The sequence below is a fragment of the Ceratina calcarata genome, unplaced genomic scaffold (assembly GCF_001652005.2).
Source record: "Ceratina calcarata isolate Rehan_Ccalc_2016 unplaced genomic scaffold, ASM165200v1 scaffold250.2, whole genome shotgun sequence".
Lineage (NCBI taxonomy): Eukaryota > Metazoa > Arthropoda > Insecta > Hymenoptera > Apidae > Ceratina > Ceratina calcarata.
Genome location: NW_017147019.1, coordinates 1126632 through 1143396, shown reverse-complemented (window position 1 = coordinate 1143396; position 16765 = coordinate 1126632). Strand labels below are relative to the sequence as shown.

General features: G+C 37.7%; 2 protein-coding genes and 1 non-coding gene across 5 annotated transcripts; all 3 read right to left on the bottom strand.

Moving 5' to 3' along the window:
* Positions 1–74: 74 nt before the first annotated feature.
* On the bottom strand, positions 75–1354 carry LOC108623019 (soma ferritin-like). Its single transcript, XM_018021258.2, has 4 exons — positions 1269–1354; positions 978–1194; positions 514–709; positions 75–450 (listed from the first exon to the last, which is right to left on the bottom strand). The coding sequence occupies exons 1-4, from the start codon at positions 1352–1354 to the stop codon at positions 173–175; spliced, it is 777 nt and encodes a 258-aa protein (XP_017876747.2). The 3' UTR covers positions 75–172.
* Positions 1355–1505: 151 nt separating this feature from the next.
* Positions 1506–16247, bottom strand: LOC108623032 (soma ferritin-like). Of its 3 annotated transcripts, XM_026811997.1 has the most exons (5): positions 3879–3942; positions 3719–3757; positions 3308–3612; positions 2933–3157; positions 1506–1936 (listed from the first exon to the last, which is right to left on the bottom strand). In XM_026811997.1, exons 1-5 carry the CDS (start codon positions 3925–3927, stop codon positions 1739–1741), a joined length of 816 nt encoding a protein of 271 aa, XP_026667798.1. In that variant the 5' UTR covers positions 3928–3942; the 3' UTR covers positions 1506–1738. The 3 variants fall into 3 exon arrangements, with proteins under 3 accessions (XP_026667798.1, XP_017876769.2, XP_026667799.1); XM_018021280.2 differs by lacking the exons at positions 3719–3757; positions 3879–3942 and adding an exon at positions 16208–16247; XM_026811998.1 differs by lacking the exons at positions 3719–3757; positions 3879–3942 and adding an exon at positions 12954–13005.
* TRNAA-CGC (transfer RNA alanine (anticodon CGC)) lies at positions 2045–2116 on the bottom strand. Its single transcript has one exon. It is a non-coding gene; the product is annotated as a tRNA-Ala (tRNA).
* Positions 16248–16765: the final 518 nt, after the last annotated feature.

Sequence of the window (16765 nt, the reverse complement as noted above, 5' to 3'; positions counted from 1 at the left end):
ATCTTTTATGCAATGATTTATTGAAACACGTGTACTTATAAAGTTTTATTCTAAATGCGTAAATATACATACAAATTACAAATATGTGTAGACGTTACATGTATAAATGTATATGTAATACAGTACAGTGACTCGACTATAGTACATGTAAAAGGCGGGAGTGCGATCGGACCTATTTATCAACTCCGTTCGGTCGTTTCGTGCGAAGGATATTAAATTTCGGTACGACGTGATTATCAAGCAAATCCTTATCGAACATGAACCGAGCCAGTCCCTGATCACCGATTCCTGAGAGGACTGCCACGAATCTTCCCATTTCGTTCACACTCTTCATCTGATCCTCCATAAATCCGGTAATGATAAAATCGCTTGCATTTAAATCATGATGTTTTTCCGCAACCGCATTTACTGCGACTAACTTTTCTGTCACTTCAATTTCCAAATTCAATGCTTCCTAAATTAATTTAATCATCATGTTATTTCCATTAGTCTACTCGCTTTGGAATTGTGTACCTACTTTGAAAGCATTTAACGGGCATTGCCAATCTTGATCGGTTGGATGCTGTATCGGGCATAAATTGACGCGCCCTCCACGCATTTTAACGTAATTGAGAAATCTTAGAGCATGCTCGTGTTCCTCATGATGCATTTGCATAAAAAACGATTCGCAGCCGGGCAACGCGACATCAGCACGTCCAAAATACGCTGCCTATACGAAATGAATTAATTTAAGAATGTTAATGTTGAAACAAGTATTAGTTATATTTTATTCTAGCCTTATCAGCCCAAGAAGAGGACCTGGTGGAAGAGGAAGAGGAGGTTTACATTTTGAAAAACTTAATACTTCGTTCCACCATACCCTCGCATACTAATGAAACTTTTCATACTTCATTATTCATCGACCTTATATACATTCCTCTACAAACTTCACTTCTAAATAGTTAATGTCGAAAGGATTGGGCGATTCGTTATCTTACCATAGATAAGTAATAATAAAAGGCCTTAAACTCAGCGTTAATCTGTTCGTTTAATATAGTCTCGGTTTCTTGATGAAATTTGAAATTGGCAGGTTCTCCGCTCGGCCATTTCATGGGTTTGCCGTCGCAAACGTTCTTCGATGTTTCGCTTTTGCATGTCGTGGCCAAACACTTCGTGAGATGTACTTTATGTCCGCATTCCTTACAGAGTTCAATTCTCGAAAAATATTAGTCATTTTTTTCTAATTATATTCGATATCAGGATTTCTTATTGATAAGTTACAAACTTACTTCTGCGTTTGATACAATCGTCGAATATGGGGAACGAGGACGTTACTAATTATGAGAATCTTTCTATGATTGCACAATTTTGACATGATTTATCTTTAGTTACGGACGATTTACTCGGACATTTCTTGACAAATGGTACTGTTAATTTTATCCACGTATCAATATATCGATTCGTAATTTGTTTCGATATAATATTACGCGGTGGGCAGCATATTTAGGATTAGTGAAAAAAGACAATGAGGTATTTAAACTTTTATTTCGATCAGAGTTGGTACATTATAACATTAGATTTATTGTTAACACGTTATACGATATAAAATTAACATTCTATAGTTATGAACTTCGTCCTGTATCTGCTAATTTGACATCTTGAATTAATGTTACATAAAATGTGACGTTTAATCCATGACGAATGCTATTCTTTTTGTACAATATTAAACTCCATCCTTGGAAATGCTGGAGCTAATTCCTTAAGGAGACTCTTCTTCCTTAAGTTCCTGATCAAACATGTAAACGCCCAGACCCTCGCCGACCCTCTCTAATTTCGTAACATGATTGGCAAGTTCGTTCATGGAATCTACTTGCTCTTGCAAATATTCAGTTTCCAGAAAATCTAAAAAGTTTGCGTCTTTATGCTTCTCCGCCAGCGCGTGCAAATCCAAGAGGTTCTGAAAAACGACCAAAAATTTGTATGAGATCATTGAATCTGCTGAAAGCTATCGTCGTTGTCCGAAAAGGTCATTTTTAATAAAGAAAAATAAAATAAAAAGGAAGATTGGAGGAGCTGGGATTTGAACCCAGGACTTTCCGCATGCGAAGCGGACACTCTACCACTGAGTTACACCCCCACTTAAAAGACCACTTGCTAACGGCGTAGAAATCGTGTAGCAGGGAAACACGTTGGAAATACATTAAGGATGTATAGGCTATACATATACTTAAACAATGCTGGCATGTTAAATTTGTTATTATAGATTCCTATTACTATTAAAAAGCTAGAATTATAGTGATTTCAAATTTTTCATAGGTAATAGTNGACCTTTTTTGTAGAGGACGATGAGATCTACAATTTCCATACAAAATTTCTTCGCTAGCATTAATAGTTTACGAGTAATTTACAAAAAACTGTTTTTTCGTTTTTCGTTAATAACTCGTAAACTATTAATGCTAGCGAAAAACTTTTACACAGAAATTGTAGATCTCGTCGTCCTCTACAAGAAAGATTCTATGCAATTTTCCCGTATCTCCAAGGGTTTAGGAGTTATTGAGGAAAAACGAAATTTTTTTCCAAAAGTTCGCCGTTTCGACGCTGGGATGGTCGGATTTTGTCAACATCAATAAAATGCCAAATAATCATATGTAACTCATTAAATATCGAAATTAGAAGAAAAATGCACTATTTTTAATTATCGGAAATGCGTTTTTCTAAGGTACATAAGCTTTTGGAATTGACTATATAGCCAATGCATCCTTAAGCTAACTATAGAAATTGAATTAGCGAATGGTGTGTAATGGGAACTGTTTGACGAGTACTACAAACGTGACAAAACGTGAGCAAAGAAGTATTGTCGCAACATTCCTCTAGATATATCTCTTTTATTTGGAAAGATAAATGAGATGTACAATGGTTATTAAACATTATTTCAAAGGTTCAAAAGGCATACCTGGTTCACTTCTCTCTCTAATTTTAATGCATCGATCATAGCATCATGGGCACCAACCCAATCGTTTTTTGGCGGGCTTTCAATGGGTGTCAAAATGATACTGCCACCTCTCTTGTTTTGATAAGCCATAAACTTGATCGCGTGCTCTCTTTCGTCGTCTGAGGATTTTTTGAAATATTTATAATGTCCCGGCAGAGCCACGTCGCTTCTGTCAAAGTAATATGCCTGAAAGAAAGCGCAACGGCAATGCACCAAAACGTAAAACATATATACTACCTTTAAGGAAAATTCCGAATCACGTTTCGACTTTATATAGACATCGTCGTATATGATTTAACGTTAAAAATAACTGACGCAATGGATGCGTGGACTAACCATGGACAAGTAAACGTAACTCGCGTACAGTTCCTTGTTGATTTGTTTGTTAATCCCATCTTCGCATTCTACGTGAAAATTTTGACGCACTAAGCTCATAACGTCTGAACTCATCGTGATCTCTAACAACGTAATAAAGCACAGATGCAGTAATTGACAGTGGTCTCTTGGAAGTTCGCAATGTACTGAGTAGAGTAAGCACCCAGTGTAGTATGCACGTACATACATATAAATAAGTGTACTGTATAGCGGTGCGCATGCGCCGCGTACGTTCCTCTTATCGATTTCGTGTTTAAATTGCCGACCTTGAATATAAACATAACTAATTAATTAATAGACAATTTAATGATATATAATTTGACAATTTCAATTACGTTTGCTTTGGGAATAATTATATGCACAAATATAAACCTGCGATCTGTTTCCTTCCTCTTTCTATACTACTTCCATCTGTTTCAATTGAAGTTATAAATTAATTTATATCATTTCGTTACATTTTAAATTGATACAATTTTCCATATGTTTTGTGATATGTACATGATTAATGAAAATCAAAGATATATATTTTTACGTTTTTTGATTAAGATTTTTAAAAATTTCATTGAAGCGTCTACGGTCATTGTGGTAGGTTTACTCGCTTCAATAAAATTTTAAAAAGTCTTAATCAATAATGAAATAAAACGTTTAAAAATATATCCTCGATATTCATTAATCATGTATTACGAAATACATAGAGAACTGAGAATTGAGAATTAAGAACTGAATACTGAGAAACGGCTATAAATTCCAGCCTTACTTATTTTATTTCGATTTCGAGGGAGGCAAATTCGAATTCACACAATTCTCGATTATGCATGACCAAGTAGTAAGATAACTTTATCGCGGCATTCACGGTTCTCTTCAGACTACCTCCGACAGGTGCAAGTATAGGTTTCGAAATTCGAAGTGATATGAATATGCAAGTGCACAGTAAATGCGATCTCGATGTTTGATCCTGATCATTTTCACTTGAATTCTTCCCGGGTGTTCCTGTTTCGTTCTTTATTTTTCATTTAAATATAACTAAAGAATTTAAACCATAGGCATGGAAATGAACCGAGTGCCCAAATGGGAGACTCGAGAACAGACGATTGAGAGAAGGAAAATGGGAATTCGTTCTATTTTATAGGCATCTGAGGAAGAGACGCTAGTATTTAATTCTGTATCTTTTACGGGATCAAACGATACATTGAACGCTCAGTCTAGTCTCTTATATCTATACATTGAACATACTTATATTTATTCGTTCACGTCACGCAATGCAAATTTTAATACTGCCTCGCGTTTGTAGTTTTAATATCGATGCTAATAGTTTAGTCTGCTGTAATAACGCGTTGGTTCGGTGTCGGAAACGGAATGATTAAGTTATATGCATCTTTACATATGGATTTTTCCTTGTGGTAATATTCGTACTAATTGATACGACGTTTTAATACCTCTAAAGGAGAAAAATTCTATACAAGAGTTCGTCGTCAATAAGAGACCAATGGACTGATTTTAATACTGTAGTTAATACAAAATGGGATACATATTTCGATATTAATTTTCATGCTGCTGCAGAAATAATAAAATATATCTAAGGGATAGATTCTAGGATCATAATCAAAGATAAAGGTGTAATCAACGTTTTATTGTTACATCTAAAATTGCTAAAGTAAATTTTGTTATACTAATATAAACTTAATAATATAAATATTGTTATACTTTACACTTTCATCACTTTCTTGTAATACCGAGGGCTTTCTAAATAATAACACATCAGTAATTCATTCGACTTATAACTATTTCATGTAAAAGACCATTTTATATACGATATATTACCATGTAAAACGAAACTGATTCTTGGTAACGCGTTGAACTTGCGTGGCTGCGTCCGGCAGTTTTAGCAGCCGCACTTGGTAATGATATAGATTTCGAGGTGTTACCGATGCTTCGTGGAAGCCCCATCATAGCCGCTGTCACACGCACAAGAGTCTTATATCTAATCTTGTGCAGTGGCCAGCAGCTGCACTGGGGTCCATTATTCCTCTTCCTCTCCCATCACTTCTTTTTCTTGCGAAGTCACACAGTTTAAACGATTACAATTGTTGGATAGAATCACGTACACTAAAGTTGTAATGCATCGGAGTATAGAATTAATTTTGTAATATGTCGGTTCAGGTTTGTCAATTTTCTTTCAGTCTGACAGAGTTTAATCGATACGATCTAGCATTATCGCCCTCATTTCAGCTATTCTACTTTTCTTATGGCAGGCAGCGAAGTTAAAAAAGTGGGATACCAAGTAGTAAAGTATGTATAGGTGTCGTGAATGAACGGGCAAAGTATTAAATGACCGTCACGGTACTTTACCACGGTTTAATTATCCCTCTACCCACTGTCACGCGTATTTTAAAAATCAATGTAATACCTCGAAATCTCGAATATCTCTATAAAGTAGTTTCATCCATTCAGAGGTTTGTCGAAACTACTTCGTTCATTTCCCTCTTTGAGGACCAATGGAAAGTGTGCAATGATTAAAATTTATTGTTGTTCTTCAAATTTCTACTAACAGATTTTCTATCGAAGAAGTAAGTAATAGCACATGCAAATGCATGAGAATGAGAAGTATGTCCGTACCAAGATAAGTTGTGGGGACCGGACATCTGGTGGTTCTATAGGCTGATAGGATGGTTCAACTCGAATACAAAATTCATTGGCTTCGATTTTCCTATCCGTGCATTACTACGGTGAACTTACCGTTCGCACACCGAGGCTAACTCTTGCCATCGTTCTTCTATCCAATGGAAGCTACACCGACGCACACGATCGCTAGTGATCGAGATCAATTTTTCGCGATCCCTAAAATGCGGCTAGCAACGGGAGAAATGATAATCTGAATAAACTATCAACGCGTTTCTTCAATGATTCTTTTAGTCAGGCTTCTAGCTCGAAATTCCAGGATAAAAGAGGTCGTTCACACAATTCGTACCACACACTTGGAATTCCTGGTTCACGTGAAGGAGTTATAAAATTGAAAGTATTAGAATCGTGCTCCATCCACTGGTGTACGGAATGAATGTCAGCCAGAACTTGAGTAATCGCACTTGATCAATGTCCCCCCGTTGGATCGTATCACTACGCGATCGAAGCTGGACGCAAGTTAAATAAACAACGATCTTTGCACTGGTGTCCATGTTCCGTGCACAACTGCCGATACCTTGTTAGTTCACCCTTGGTTATATACCAGGACACCACGTGGTCATCTAATCCATCGACCAATGATGGGGTGGCTTTAGGCTCCACCGTCCAATCAACATTTTTCTTTAAGGCCGCAAGACACGTGTTTCTTGGGAAATAAGGGCACAGGCATTACGAACGAAATCGTATTTGCGTTACCGAAGTTGGACGATCGAATAGCAGACGGTGCGCTTTCCTTCCTCGGCTTTTATACGACCGTTACGTTTGCGATACTTACGTTTCATTCATCTCCTCTAATCTTTGATCATCAGATCTCAAGAACACATCTGTTCTGATTCACGATTCTCTTTGAGTTGAACTAAAAAATTGTTTCTGTAATACTTTTTATACCTGCATATTACATTTTTCTGAATTACATAAATCTCCAGTTGGTTATATAACTTGGTTCACCTTGTGACCTGGCTATTGCCGTCTGTTGGCAGTCTCGTTCTTTGTAGTAGTGTTTAATGATATTGTGAAGAGGTGAATCCTTAAAACGTATCCCGTATACATACCTACGTACCTCGTTAGTTAAATAGTTGGATCTGGTATTAGGACGACCTAATTTTAAACTCTTACTGCAGGACACGAACCCTTAACATCATAATAAATCCAGGACCTATTATTCAAATATTACTGTCTACTTGTATTGTATTTTCTAATAAGAAATGATCATTGATTTACGAGCCTCCAACGATTCCGCCACTTTCCTTCTCTCGATTGTTATCTAATATTCGTTTAAACCCCAATTCGTCGTGAGATATTCTCGAATTTGATCGGTAATCGATTTAAACTGACGTAATCGTGGATATAGAGTAAAACTAACGCGGATGCTATCAACGCAAACTGTCGCCGACTTTTGCGGCTTCCCACAAAGGAGGTCATGTGATAAAGGACACGAGTCATGCCGGAATCAGGTGAATATCGAAGCGACATTACTGTCTTTTAATTGCACAACGTGGCTCGGTAATTTCAAGCAAAGAACTTAATAAAAAAAATTGACTTTTAACGATGAGTAAGAACGTGTGCGAGGAACTTCGATGCAAGGTAAAAGCGTAAGGTGCTGGACGCTACGGCTCTACTGATAGAATTAAATGAAAGGCGTTTGGCAAAATATCTTATCGCGATAGTTGGCACATTTTTAGTAGTTTCGGTCATCAGAGGATCATTCGTAACCGATTAATAATCGATTGACGGGTTCCCCTTTCGTTATAACTTGAAACTTTGGTGGGGTAGATTCGTCGGCAGACTGGTTGTAATAAGGGTGGAATGCGAGAAGACGAGGACCCATGTAGCCAACCTTACGCCCCTGCTTCGTGTACCCCTGGCCGAGGAAACGAACGCCGTAGGCCTAAGGAGAAAGAAAAAGAGGACGGCTGCCGGCGGGGGTAACACTAGCCGAGTAAGCTCTGAACACTTCTCAGGATTCAGGGCTTAGCACCCCTGGATCTTCAGGCTTCACGTCTGCCTGGCCCAACCTGCGACTCCTCCACTGACACTCCTCTCGTTTTTCTTTACGTTTGCCGATTTACTTTTTCGTGTCCCAATTTCGACTAATACAAGTCCATCGCGTTACAAAGAAATCTGTACTACTAAGTTCAGAGAATGATGCGTTTGTCACGTGTATTAAATTCGTGCGACGGGTTCTGAACATCTGTTCTCTATTCTTATCGTCAGCAGTATAATGTTTTGCTAATTAGTTAGATGTTAAAAATTGCGTATAAGGATGAAGTAAACAAATATTTTTATTCGAAAAGCAGATACAAATCGTGTAACAGCTTGATACATGCAATTAACATATATTTCTTGTTCCAAGCCTATCGTGTTATTGTTAAAAAAGTTGTACTACTTCCAACGTTCAGAGAATGAAACATTTCTCACGCCTATTAGATTTGAGCGATAGATTCTGAACATCTAGTCTCTATTCTTATCATTAGCGGTCCCGTGCTGTTTTAATAATTACATATTAAAAATTTCATGCAAAGATGAAGCAAACAAACATTTATTCCAAAGGCAGATGCAGATTGTGTAACAGCTTTATACATGCAATTAAAATATATTCCTTGGTCCAAGTGTATCACGCTATTAAAAAATCTTCAAATCTGTACAATTATGTTCAGAGAATGATATATTTCTTATACTTATTCGATCTGAACGACTTATTCTGAATTTCTCTATTCTTTTTGTTAATGGCAGTGTCATGTAGTTTTAGTTAATTATTTAGATGTTAAAATTGCATGCAAGAATTCAGCAAACACATAATTTTATTACAAAAGCAGATGCAAATTGTGTAACAGTTTTATACGTGCAATTAGAATACGTTCCATGGTCCAAATCTATGTCATTAAGAAATCTGTACAATCTTAATTCTAAGATGATAAATTGTCTCATGCGTATTAGATTTGGACAATGGATTCTGAGCATTTATTCTTTATTCTTATCGTTAGTGACAATATCGTCCTGTTTGAGTAATTAGTTAGATATTAAGAATTGCATGCATGGATTAAACAAACACACGTTTTTATTCTAAAAGCAGGTACAAATCATGTAACAGCTTCGTACGTATAATTAATGTTCTTTGGTCCAAGCCTATGGCGTTATTAAGAAATCTGTACAATCTTAATCAGAGGATGATACATTATCTCATGAGTATTAGATTTGGACAACGGATTCTGAGCATCTGTTGTTCTATTCTTATCGTTAGTGGCAATGTCATGCTGTTTGAATAATTAGTTAGTTGTTAAAAATTGCATGATTAAGCAATCAAGAATTGTTATTTCAAAAGCAGCTTTGTACTTTGTACTTGCAATCGTCATACGTTCGTTGGTCCAAAACTTAGAGATTCTGTACCTCGTTCTTTCGTCTTGCATCTGATTGCTTCTTTGTTTGTCGATTGCACTTGATTTCTTCGTTTCTCCTTGTTGCAAGATGGTCCAGTGCCTCGGCGATTCTGGTGGATTTGTTGATCATATAGGTACCCACCTTAAGTTTATGTCATATTTCATATCGTAATTTTACAATGAAATAAGACAGAAACATAAGACGGCTTTCCTATGTTACGTTTCTTCTGAGACGATTGCTTCTTCTTCTTCTTCTTCTTCTTCTTGACGGAGATGATAGTTAGAGTTACGTGCGATTTATTTATTATGACTCGAACTTGTTACATGGTTTTAATCATGGCAAAATAATGTTGTTGACGCCATTGTAGGCACATAGAAAGAATTTGTCATGCGATACAGTACGCGGGCAACCGAGTGCCGCACTGTCAGATTGGTGTTATGTATCAGAAGGGTGGACATCAGTTAGAATTTCAAACTCAGACCCTCCACAAACACGCATCGCTTAATATTCTATACCTTTTAGCCCTTTTTAAGAAATCAAACACGCTTACCTTGCCATTAAACTCAGACTTTTAAACCGACAGACTTTCGGTTTAAAACTCATCATATAGAGAAACCATAACTGATTTATTATTTATAATTCTGTGTTTTGACGAGGGATATCGTTCGTGCATCCTTTTTTTATATTTTGGATAAATATATTAAAAAATATAGATCATGGGAAAATGGAAAATGGCTCGACGTTTGAGTGAAGGGAATCTTGGACCAGTTAATTAGTTACGATGACTATTCGATTAAAGGAAATATGTTTGGTAAAGTTGGAAAAGAATTGCATATACGAGTACGGGGACAGTTGCATACGAATGTACGCACGTGAAGTTGCATAAGAAGCCTTAAATCTGCTTGAGGTAAACGGGATTAATCTCATCCACCCTACACGAAGCCTTGTCAATCTCATTGGCGTAGAAAAATAGAGTTCTTCTGTGAATTACAATTTTTTTGGTTCTAACAGGATTCCGTTCTTCGTTTTTACGACTTCCAGCTTTTCAAAATATCTGCCCTACTTATGCTATGAGAAAATCATCGCCCGCTTAGGTTTTCGATGAAAAATAACATTTTAACATGGAGAATTTATTTACAATTAATGAATAAACATAATTTTGTCCAAGGCCTATAACGATAAGGGTGTGTAAAATTTTAGGGAAGAACGCAACGTCGATCCCATGGTCATGACATTAAATATTTCAAATTACTATGAAATATATTATAAATAAACTTCTTGTTTATTGAATAAGAGGGATATCGTTCGTGCATCCTTTTTTTATATTTTGGATAAATATATTAAAAAATATAGATCATGGGAAAATGGAAAATGGCTCGACGTTTGAGTGAAGGGAATCTTGGACCAGTTAATTAGTTACGATGACTATTCGATTAAAGGAAATATGTTTGGTAAAGTTGGAAAAGAATTGCATATACGAGTACGGGGACAGTTGCATACGAATGTACGCACGTGAAGTTGCATAAGAAGCCTTAAATCTGCTTGAGGTAAACGGGATTAATCTCATCCACCCTACACGAAGCCTTGTCAATCTCATTGGCGTAGAAAAATAGAGTTCTTCTGTGAATTACAATTTTTTTGGTTCTAACAGGATTCCGTTCTTCGTTTTTACGACTTCCAGCTTTTCAAAATATCTGCCCTACTTATGCTATGAGAAAATCATCGCCCGCTTAGGTTTTCGATGAAAAATAACATTTTAACATGGAGAATTTATTTACAATTAATGAATAAACATAATTTTGTCCAAGGCCTATAACGATAAGGGTGTGTAAAATTTTAGGGAAGAACGCAACGTCGATCCCATGGTCATGACATTAAATATTTCAAATTACTATGAAATATATTATAAATAAACTTCTTGTTTATTGAATAACAACATTTTATTAATAATATTGACTAGTTTTTAAAGTTAAATCTATGATCATTCGCGTTTATTATAATGAGCAGTACAAAAACGATGGCTGTAGATTTCAAGTTGAATTTAATACAAAAATCTCTATAGAATAAAACAAATTTTAACAATAATTATATCGTATAATATATTATAAAAAAAACGCAAGTGTACGCAATACTTAATAGTATTTGAAGAATGACTCGTGTTAGTAGTAAGCGTCAATGTCTAAGCAGGCGTGCTGTCTCAATTTGTCATGCCAAGTTCTCTTAATTCTACGATTTACGCTGTTCCGAAAATCGCATTTCAATCAACGAAACGATTCTTATAACATATGTTGCTCATGCATGATCGGTGAATCGGATTTGATTTTTCATTTGCACAGCCGAGTAACAATTAAAAGAAATAACGACCTTTTTACAAGATGAAAGAACATTCTTTCTATAAGATAATGAGAGCGATTGCGGCAAATAGAGTATACTTAACATTCGTTGTTTAAAATCGTTGTTTATACCGGTGGATAGCCTCGGTCTTCAGCGGTGATGATCGTCCGACGGCACCAGGCGCTGGGACGTACGAGTTCACATCGCCTAATTTTACATACGTTCGCGCCGTTACAAGAATCGAATTTCGCAAAATTTTGCCTCTTTCTCGGCGTAATTAACAAAAACGCACGGAACACCGATCGTGTACGACGCTTCTGCCAAAATAACTTGTCGGTTTCTCAAAGTTTCACCTGCCATCTGGTATGCTTCACAAATACTAGTCAACTTGTTTGATTTTTATAAATCCTGGTCCAATTTTTCACTTCCCAATAACTTGACCACCTGATAAAAATCTTGGTCAAGCAATTTTGACATAAAATTCTATTTGCATCGAATATATTAAAAAAATAGAGATCCAAAGTTTGATACTTAGCTATCCATGATTCATCCTTAAGTAAAGTTGCTATTTACAATGGAATTATAGTTGTTTATCATAGTCGTCAATAAAATATATAAATCTCAAGTTCTTCACTGAAAGCTTTGTTCATTTTCCAATTAAATCATTTATTCTGGCAATCAAGTGGCAGTGTATAAAAAATTCTTATTTGCGAAGCAGCATTTGATGTGAGAACCAACTCTGGCGTTACATTACATTGTTTTACAAACTGTAATACAATAATTTTGCCTCTTTTACTATTTTCCCAATAGGAGAAATAGATTCAATGAATTTATAAATTACATTTAACATTTTTTAAATTATACAAACAGCTCGTACGAATATTAAATGATAAAAAGTTTGCAATTTTACTTTAGTATCTTCCTCGATATCACAGTAAGCTTAGAAAACAATTAATACGTTTTTAATTAAAGGGACGATGTAAAGTTGAAGCGTACGTTAAGAGGGCAATGGCTCGCAGTAGTAGTGTCCCTTACTTGGTCAGACATCTCGCTGTTCACCGTTTTGTTCCGAACCTTCCGTAGTCTCGACGCGAAACTTCAGCGTTCATACTACCTTTACCAATGGCCACCAAACCACCTGTTTCCGTTATCAACCCTTGCTATCCTTACCAGCTACCCTTACAGTTACCGATGCGCTATGCGCTTATCGACCTACCTCGGTATTGCAGTCTGTTCTCCCTCTTTATCTTCATCCCCTATTTGATTTTTTAAACAACACGACTCTTCTAATGTCTGTTCCTCATTGATTTCAAAATTTGTACTTGGGGTACAATTCTCTTTAAAATCTTCTGATATAATTCAACGTCGTGAGTAATCGTATAATCATTAGACAATTGTATAACTACAGGAAGAGTTGATTAAATCAATAATGATATTAACAATAATATCTCGTAATGACGTAACATTCTAATGACGTCAAATGTCAACTATAGTGCTGAACCTTGCGAAGAGGAGTTAGATAGCTATAAGGAAGCTGGGACAAAAAAGGGAGTACGAATTGCAGTTTTCGTGGTCTAATCGTGAAATATCAAAGTGTCATAGCCCGTAATCCAGCCAGCAAACGAAACCTAGCAGTTCTTCGGGAAATGCCATTTACCGGTTAAATATTAATAGTTCCACCATACCCAGATGTGAAATTTCCAACGATATTAATAATCCCAGCGTGCACATTTAAAGGTCAATACACACAGTGAAATTTGTGATACCAGTTAGCCTTTTACAGAGAAACGATAAACGTGACATTAACAAAAACAATTTTGATCAATGAGAATAATTGTCTATCATCATTTCACATTCGGCAAGGTGCCATTGTTTTCCAGTTCGCGTTTAAAAATGTCGTCGTTCATCGGGGGTGGTTCTATTTATAGCGCGCCACCTAATATACATATAGGTATTCGGGTCAGTAAAAGACAAGCCAAGGGCGGCTTGTTTAAGATTTCCAACGATGCGTCATTTTTCCCTGCTCTATCCGGTGACATTTATTACCACTAGTTCTCTCGATTTTACTCTTATACTCTTTTTAAATTAGCAATACGAGTTTTAAGAAACATTTTAGCCCAACACTATATGCTTTCGAATTTAAATTGAATTTCGATGAAGAATAAGAATTCTGATTGGATTTAACGAATGAGAAGGGAATATGAGTGCAACTAAATAATTATTTTTTATGCATGAAATAATTAATAAGCCTTGAAGAATTGTAAAGATTGCAACGAAGAGGATCAGAACAGATTTGAATCTCTACTTTCTCGACATATTAAAAGTAAGTGCGAATTAAATTATATTTAGGGTAAATTAAAACTAATTATCTTGAGTGAAAATGTTACTTTACCAAAGAGGGATCGACACTGGGACCACTGTTCTTTCGGCACGCATTCACATCATTTATCAATGAGTCCGATCACGTTCTCTATCACCGGATACACGTCCTTGAAAGAAGATCGAGAGTGTTTACCGAAATCGGTGACTGCTTAGCAGGACGCAGCACGATCTGTCATCCTCTCGCTCGCATGCAATCATGCTCATCACTCATATCCTTTTTCACTCATCTCCGTCTTTCTCTCTCTCTCTCTCTCGCTCTCTTTTCGTTTGAAATGCGTGTCGTTGCCGTGGCCAGTGCCCTGGTGGGGAGAGATTGTGAATGACGCAAGTGATGGGAAATCTGGGTCACCGGGTCATGCTACTCCATCCCCTGAGCAAGCTCCTCTTCAATGGGGCTTTATTTATGAAACTCGATGTCCAAGGTGCGCGTATACCTGCGAGAACCTTCTCAGGAAATCGGCAAATTTTCGTTTCCACACGCGACGACAACTCTCACGATCGTGATCGCGAAATGAATACACTTTACGATGAAACCTGAGAGCGGATCACTTGATACGTCCAATGAAATTTGCTTGAAAAAATTGTGGACACTGGAGACGATTCTATCGAAATCGAGGAGTACTGCAGGTGCATATGTAAGAGACGAACGTTCCTTTCTAAAACTTATCGATGAATTGAAAAAATGGGAAAAGTTGTTATCACGACAGAAATTGGTAAAGATGATCGATCGGAGGTAGCGGAAGAAGTTGTAACGAAGAGTAAGGCGAGAGGGTAGGGAGAGGAGACGTAAGCGAAAGAAGGGGCGCCAGGGTGAGGAAGAAGGTGAAACGTACGGCGACCTCTCGGTCCGCACAGCCTTGGGAAACTAGGACTTTGAACTGTCATGCACCATTTCTCGATGCCTATTGCAGCCAGCCTGAGAAGAGTTGGGGGTAGAGGGTGCAGGCGAATGTAGTCAGTCCCTATGACGTCAGCGAGGTATCGTCCAATCCCGTGTCCGCGTTCTACCGACGTCACAACCTCCCCCGAGGTGACGTGCATTCCAAGGAAAAAGGGGAACCGCGGGGGTCCAGACACAGGATCGTCGAGGGACAAAGGAGGGCTGCGGAAAGATGCAGAGTGACGAGCATAAGTAGTGCACCATATTTTCATCCAATTAACCACGGTTAAACAATTAGAAATCATCCGGCTTTTAAGCTTTTCCCACCCCTTTTGTTCCACGATTGATTACCCCTCTTTAACGATCGATCACCTGGCTACAAAACTGCATCAGCCGCGTTTTAAGTTTTCAAACTCGAAATTGAATCGTACAATCGTTTTTTAATAGCGACAGGTATCTGTTATCAATCTGTTACGATGGATCGTCCGTGAGCTATACTGAAATTTGCGAAGGCTCATGATGCGTCTCAATCCAATGAAAACTAGGGCAATGACGCTGGCTGGTAGAACTGCGTCAATGCCTGCGGTCCAGAGTAAACTTTTTAATGAATAATTTAAAAATGAAGTGGTCAATCAAGCGTTGGTAAAAAACAATGAACGGACTATATCCGATAACCCGAAGGTTCTATCGAAAAACTACAAAGGACCGATATTTACCGGTGAAAATGACCTTTAAATTCTCGACGGGAGAAAGTGCTCGAAGTTGCTCGTTGAAAAGCGTCGGTGAAAAATTCGTACGTGACATTTACATGGAAATTGCAATGTTCACGCTCTATTCGTTAGCACGTAAAGCTAGAAAATGTCGCGAGATCTCGATCTCGAGTGAAAGGGAAAGTCACGCGTCATTTTCTAGCCATAGTCCTATCTATCGAGAATTTTGCGTGGGCGTGTGTTTGGGTTTCTCTCGGGCCACGTGCTCGTTCGTTACAATATCGACTTTCAAATACTTTTATCTCTTACTTAAAACAACCAAATGACAATTTATCTCCTCCTGTGTTTCAACACGTATCTGATCATTTGAAAAACTATGTTTAAAGACTGATCCTATGGGCGAACACCAAGTACCATCTATCACTATTTACTTGTGCAAGAGGAGATAAAGAATAAAGTACAGAATTGGTCGCGAACGAGACGTTGCTGACTACTTACTATTTTCGGACGAACGGGTCACCATAGCCGAGACACTTCTCGATATTCCCATTGACAGCATCGTCGACGTTCACTTTGAATGATTGATTCTTCGATGAAACCCCGAAGTCTCTCAACCACGTCTTCTTTAAATTCTTTAATGAAAACTCGTAAATTTTCACGGTGCTTCGATACAATTAAATTCCAGAGTGACTCTCGAGAATATTTCTACACAATCTCCGATGAAACTCGGTTGTTTTCTGTGACGAAATCGGTGTTAACGAGAACGCGAGAGAGCGGGACCAGCCGCGAATTCGCGCGTCTCGGTACTCAGTGATCGAGGCCGAACTGCAGTCGGGCTAAAGTCCGATGGAACTCGTCGACGACTTTCCGCTCGGAGGACGAGGCTGCCAGGTTTGAATGGAGCCATCCCGCGATTGGTCGACCAAGATAGTGACGTCATTGCATTGATTGTCCCGCGCACGCCGCACCACGTGGCCCATCCAATCCTTCTCTCTGTCTCCATCTCTCCTCATGCCCTCCGTTCCTCCTTGCTCCCTTCCACCCTCGTTCATCCCT

Excerpts from the sequence above, each read along its gene's own strand:
- LOC108623019 (XM_018021258.2), bottom strand. The coding sequence starts at position 1,354 with ATGTCAAAATTGTGCAATCATAGAAAGATTCTCATAATTAGTAACGTC. Across the intron at positions 710-977 it reads TTTATTATTACTTATCTATG|GCAGCGTATTTTGGACGTGC; the intron begins GTAAGATAACGA and ends CATTTCGTATAG. Across the intron at positions 451-513 it reads GTTAAATGCTTTCAAAGTAG|CATTGAATTTGGAAATTGAA; the intron begins GTACACAATTCC and ends TAATTTAGGAAG.
- LOC108623032 (XM_026811997.1), bottom strand. The coding sequence starts at position 3,927 with ATGACCGTAGACGCTTCAATGAAATTTTTAAAAATCTTAATCAAAAAA. Across the intron at positions 3,758-3,878 it reads AAAAATCTTAATCAAAAAAC|ATGGAAGTAGTATAGAAAGA; the intron begins GTAAAAATATAT and ends CAATTGAAACAG. Across the intron at positions 3,613-3,718 it reads AGGAAGGAAACAGATCGCAG|GTCGGCAATTTAAACACGAA; the intron begins GTTTATATTTGT and ends TTTATATTCAAG.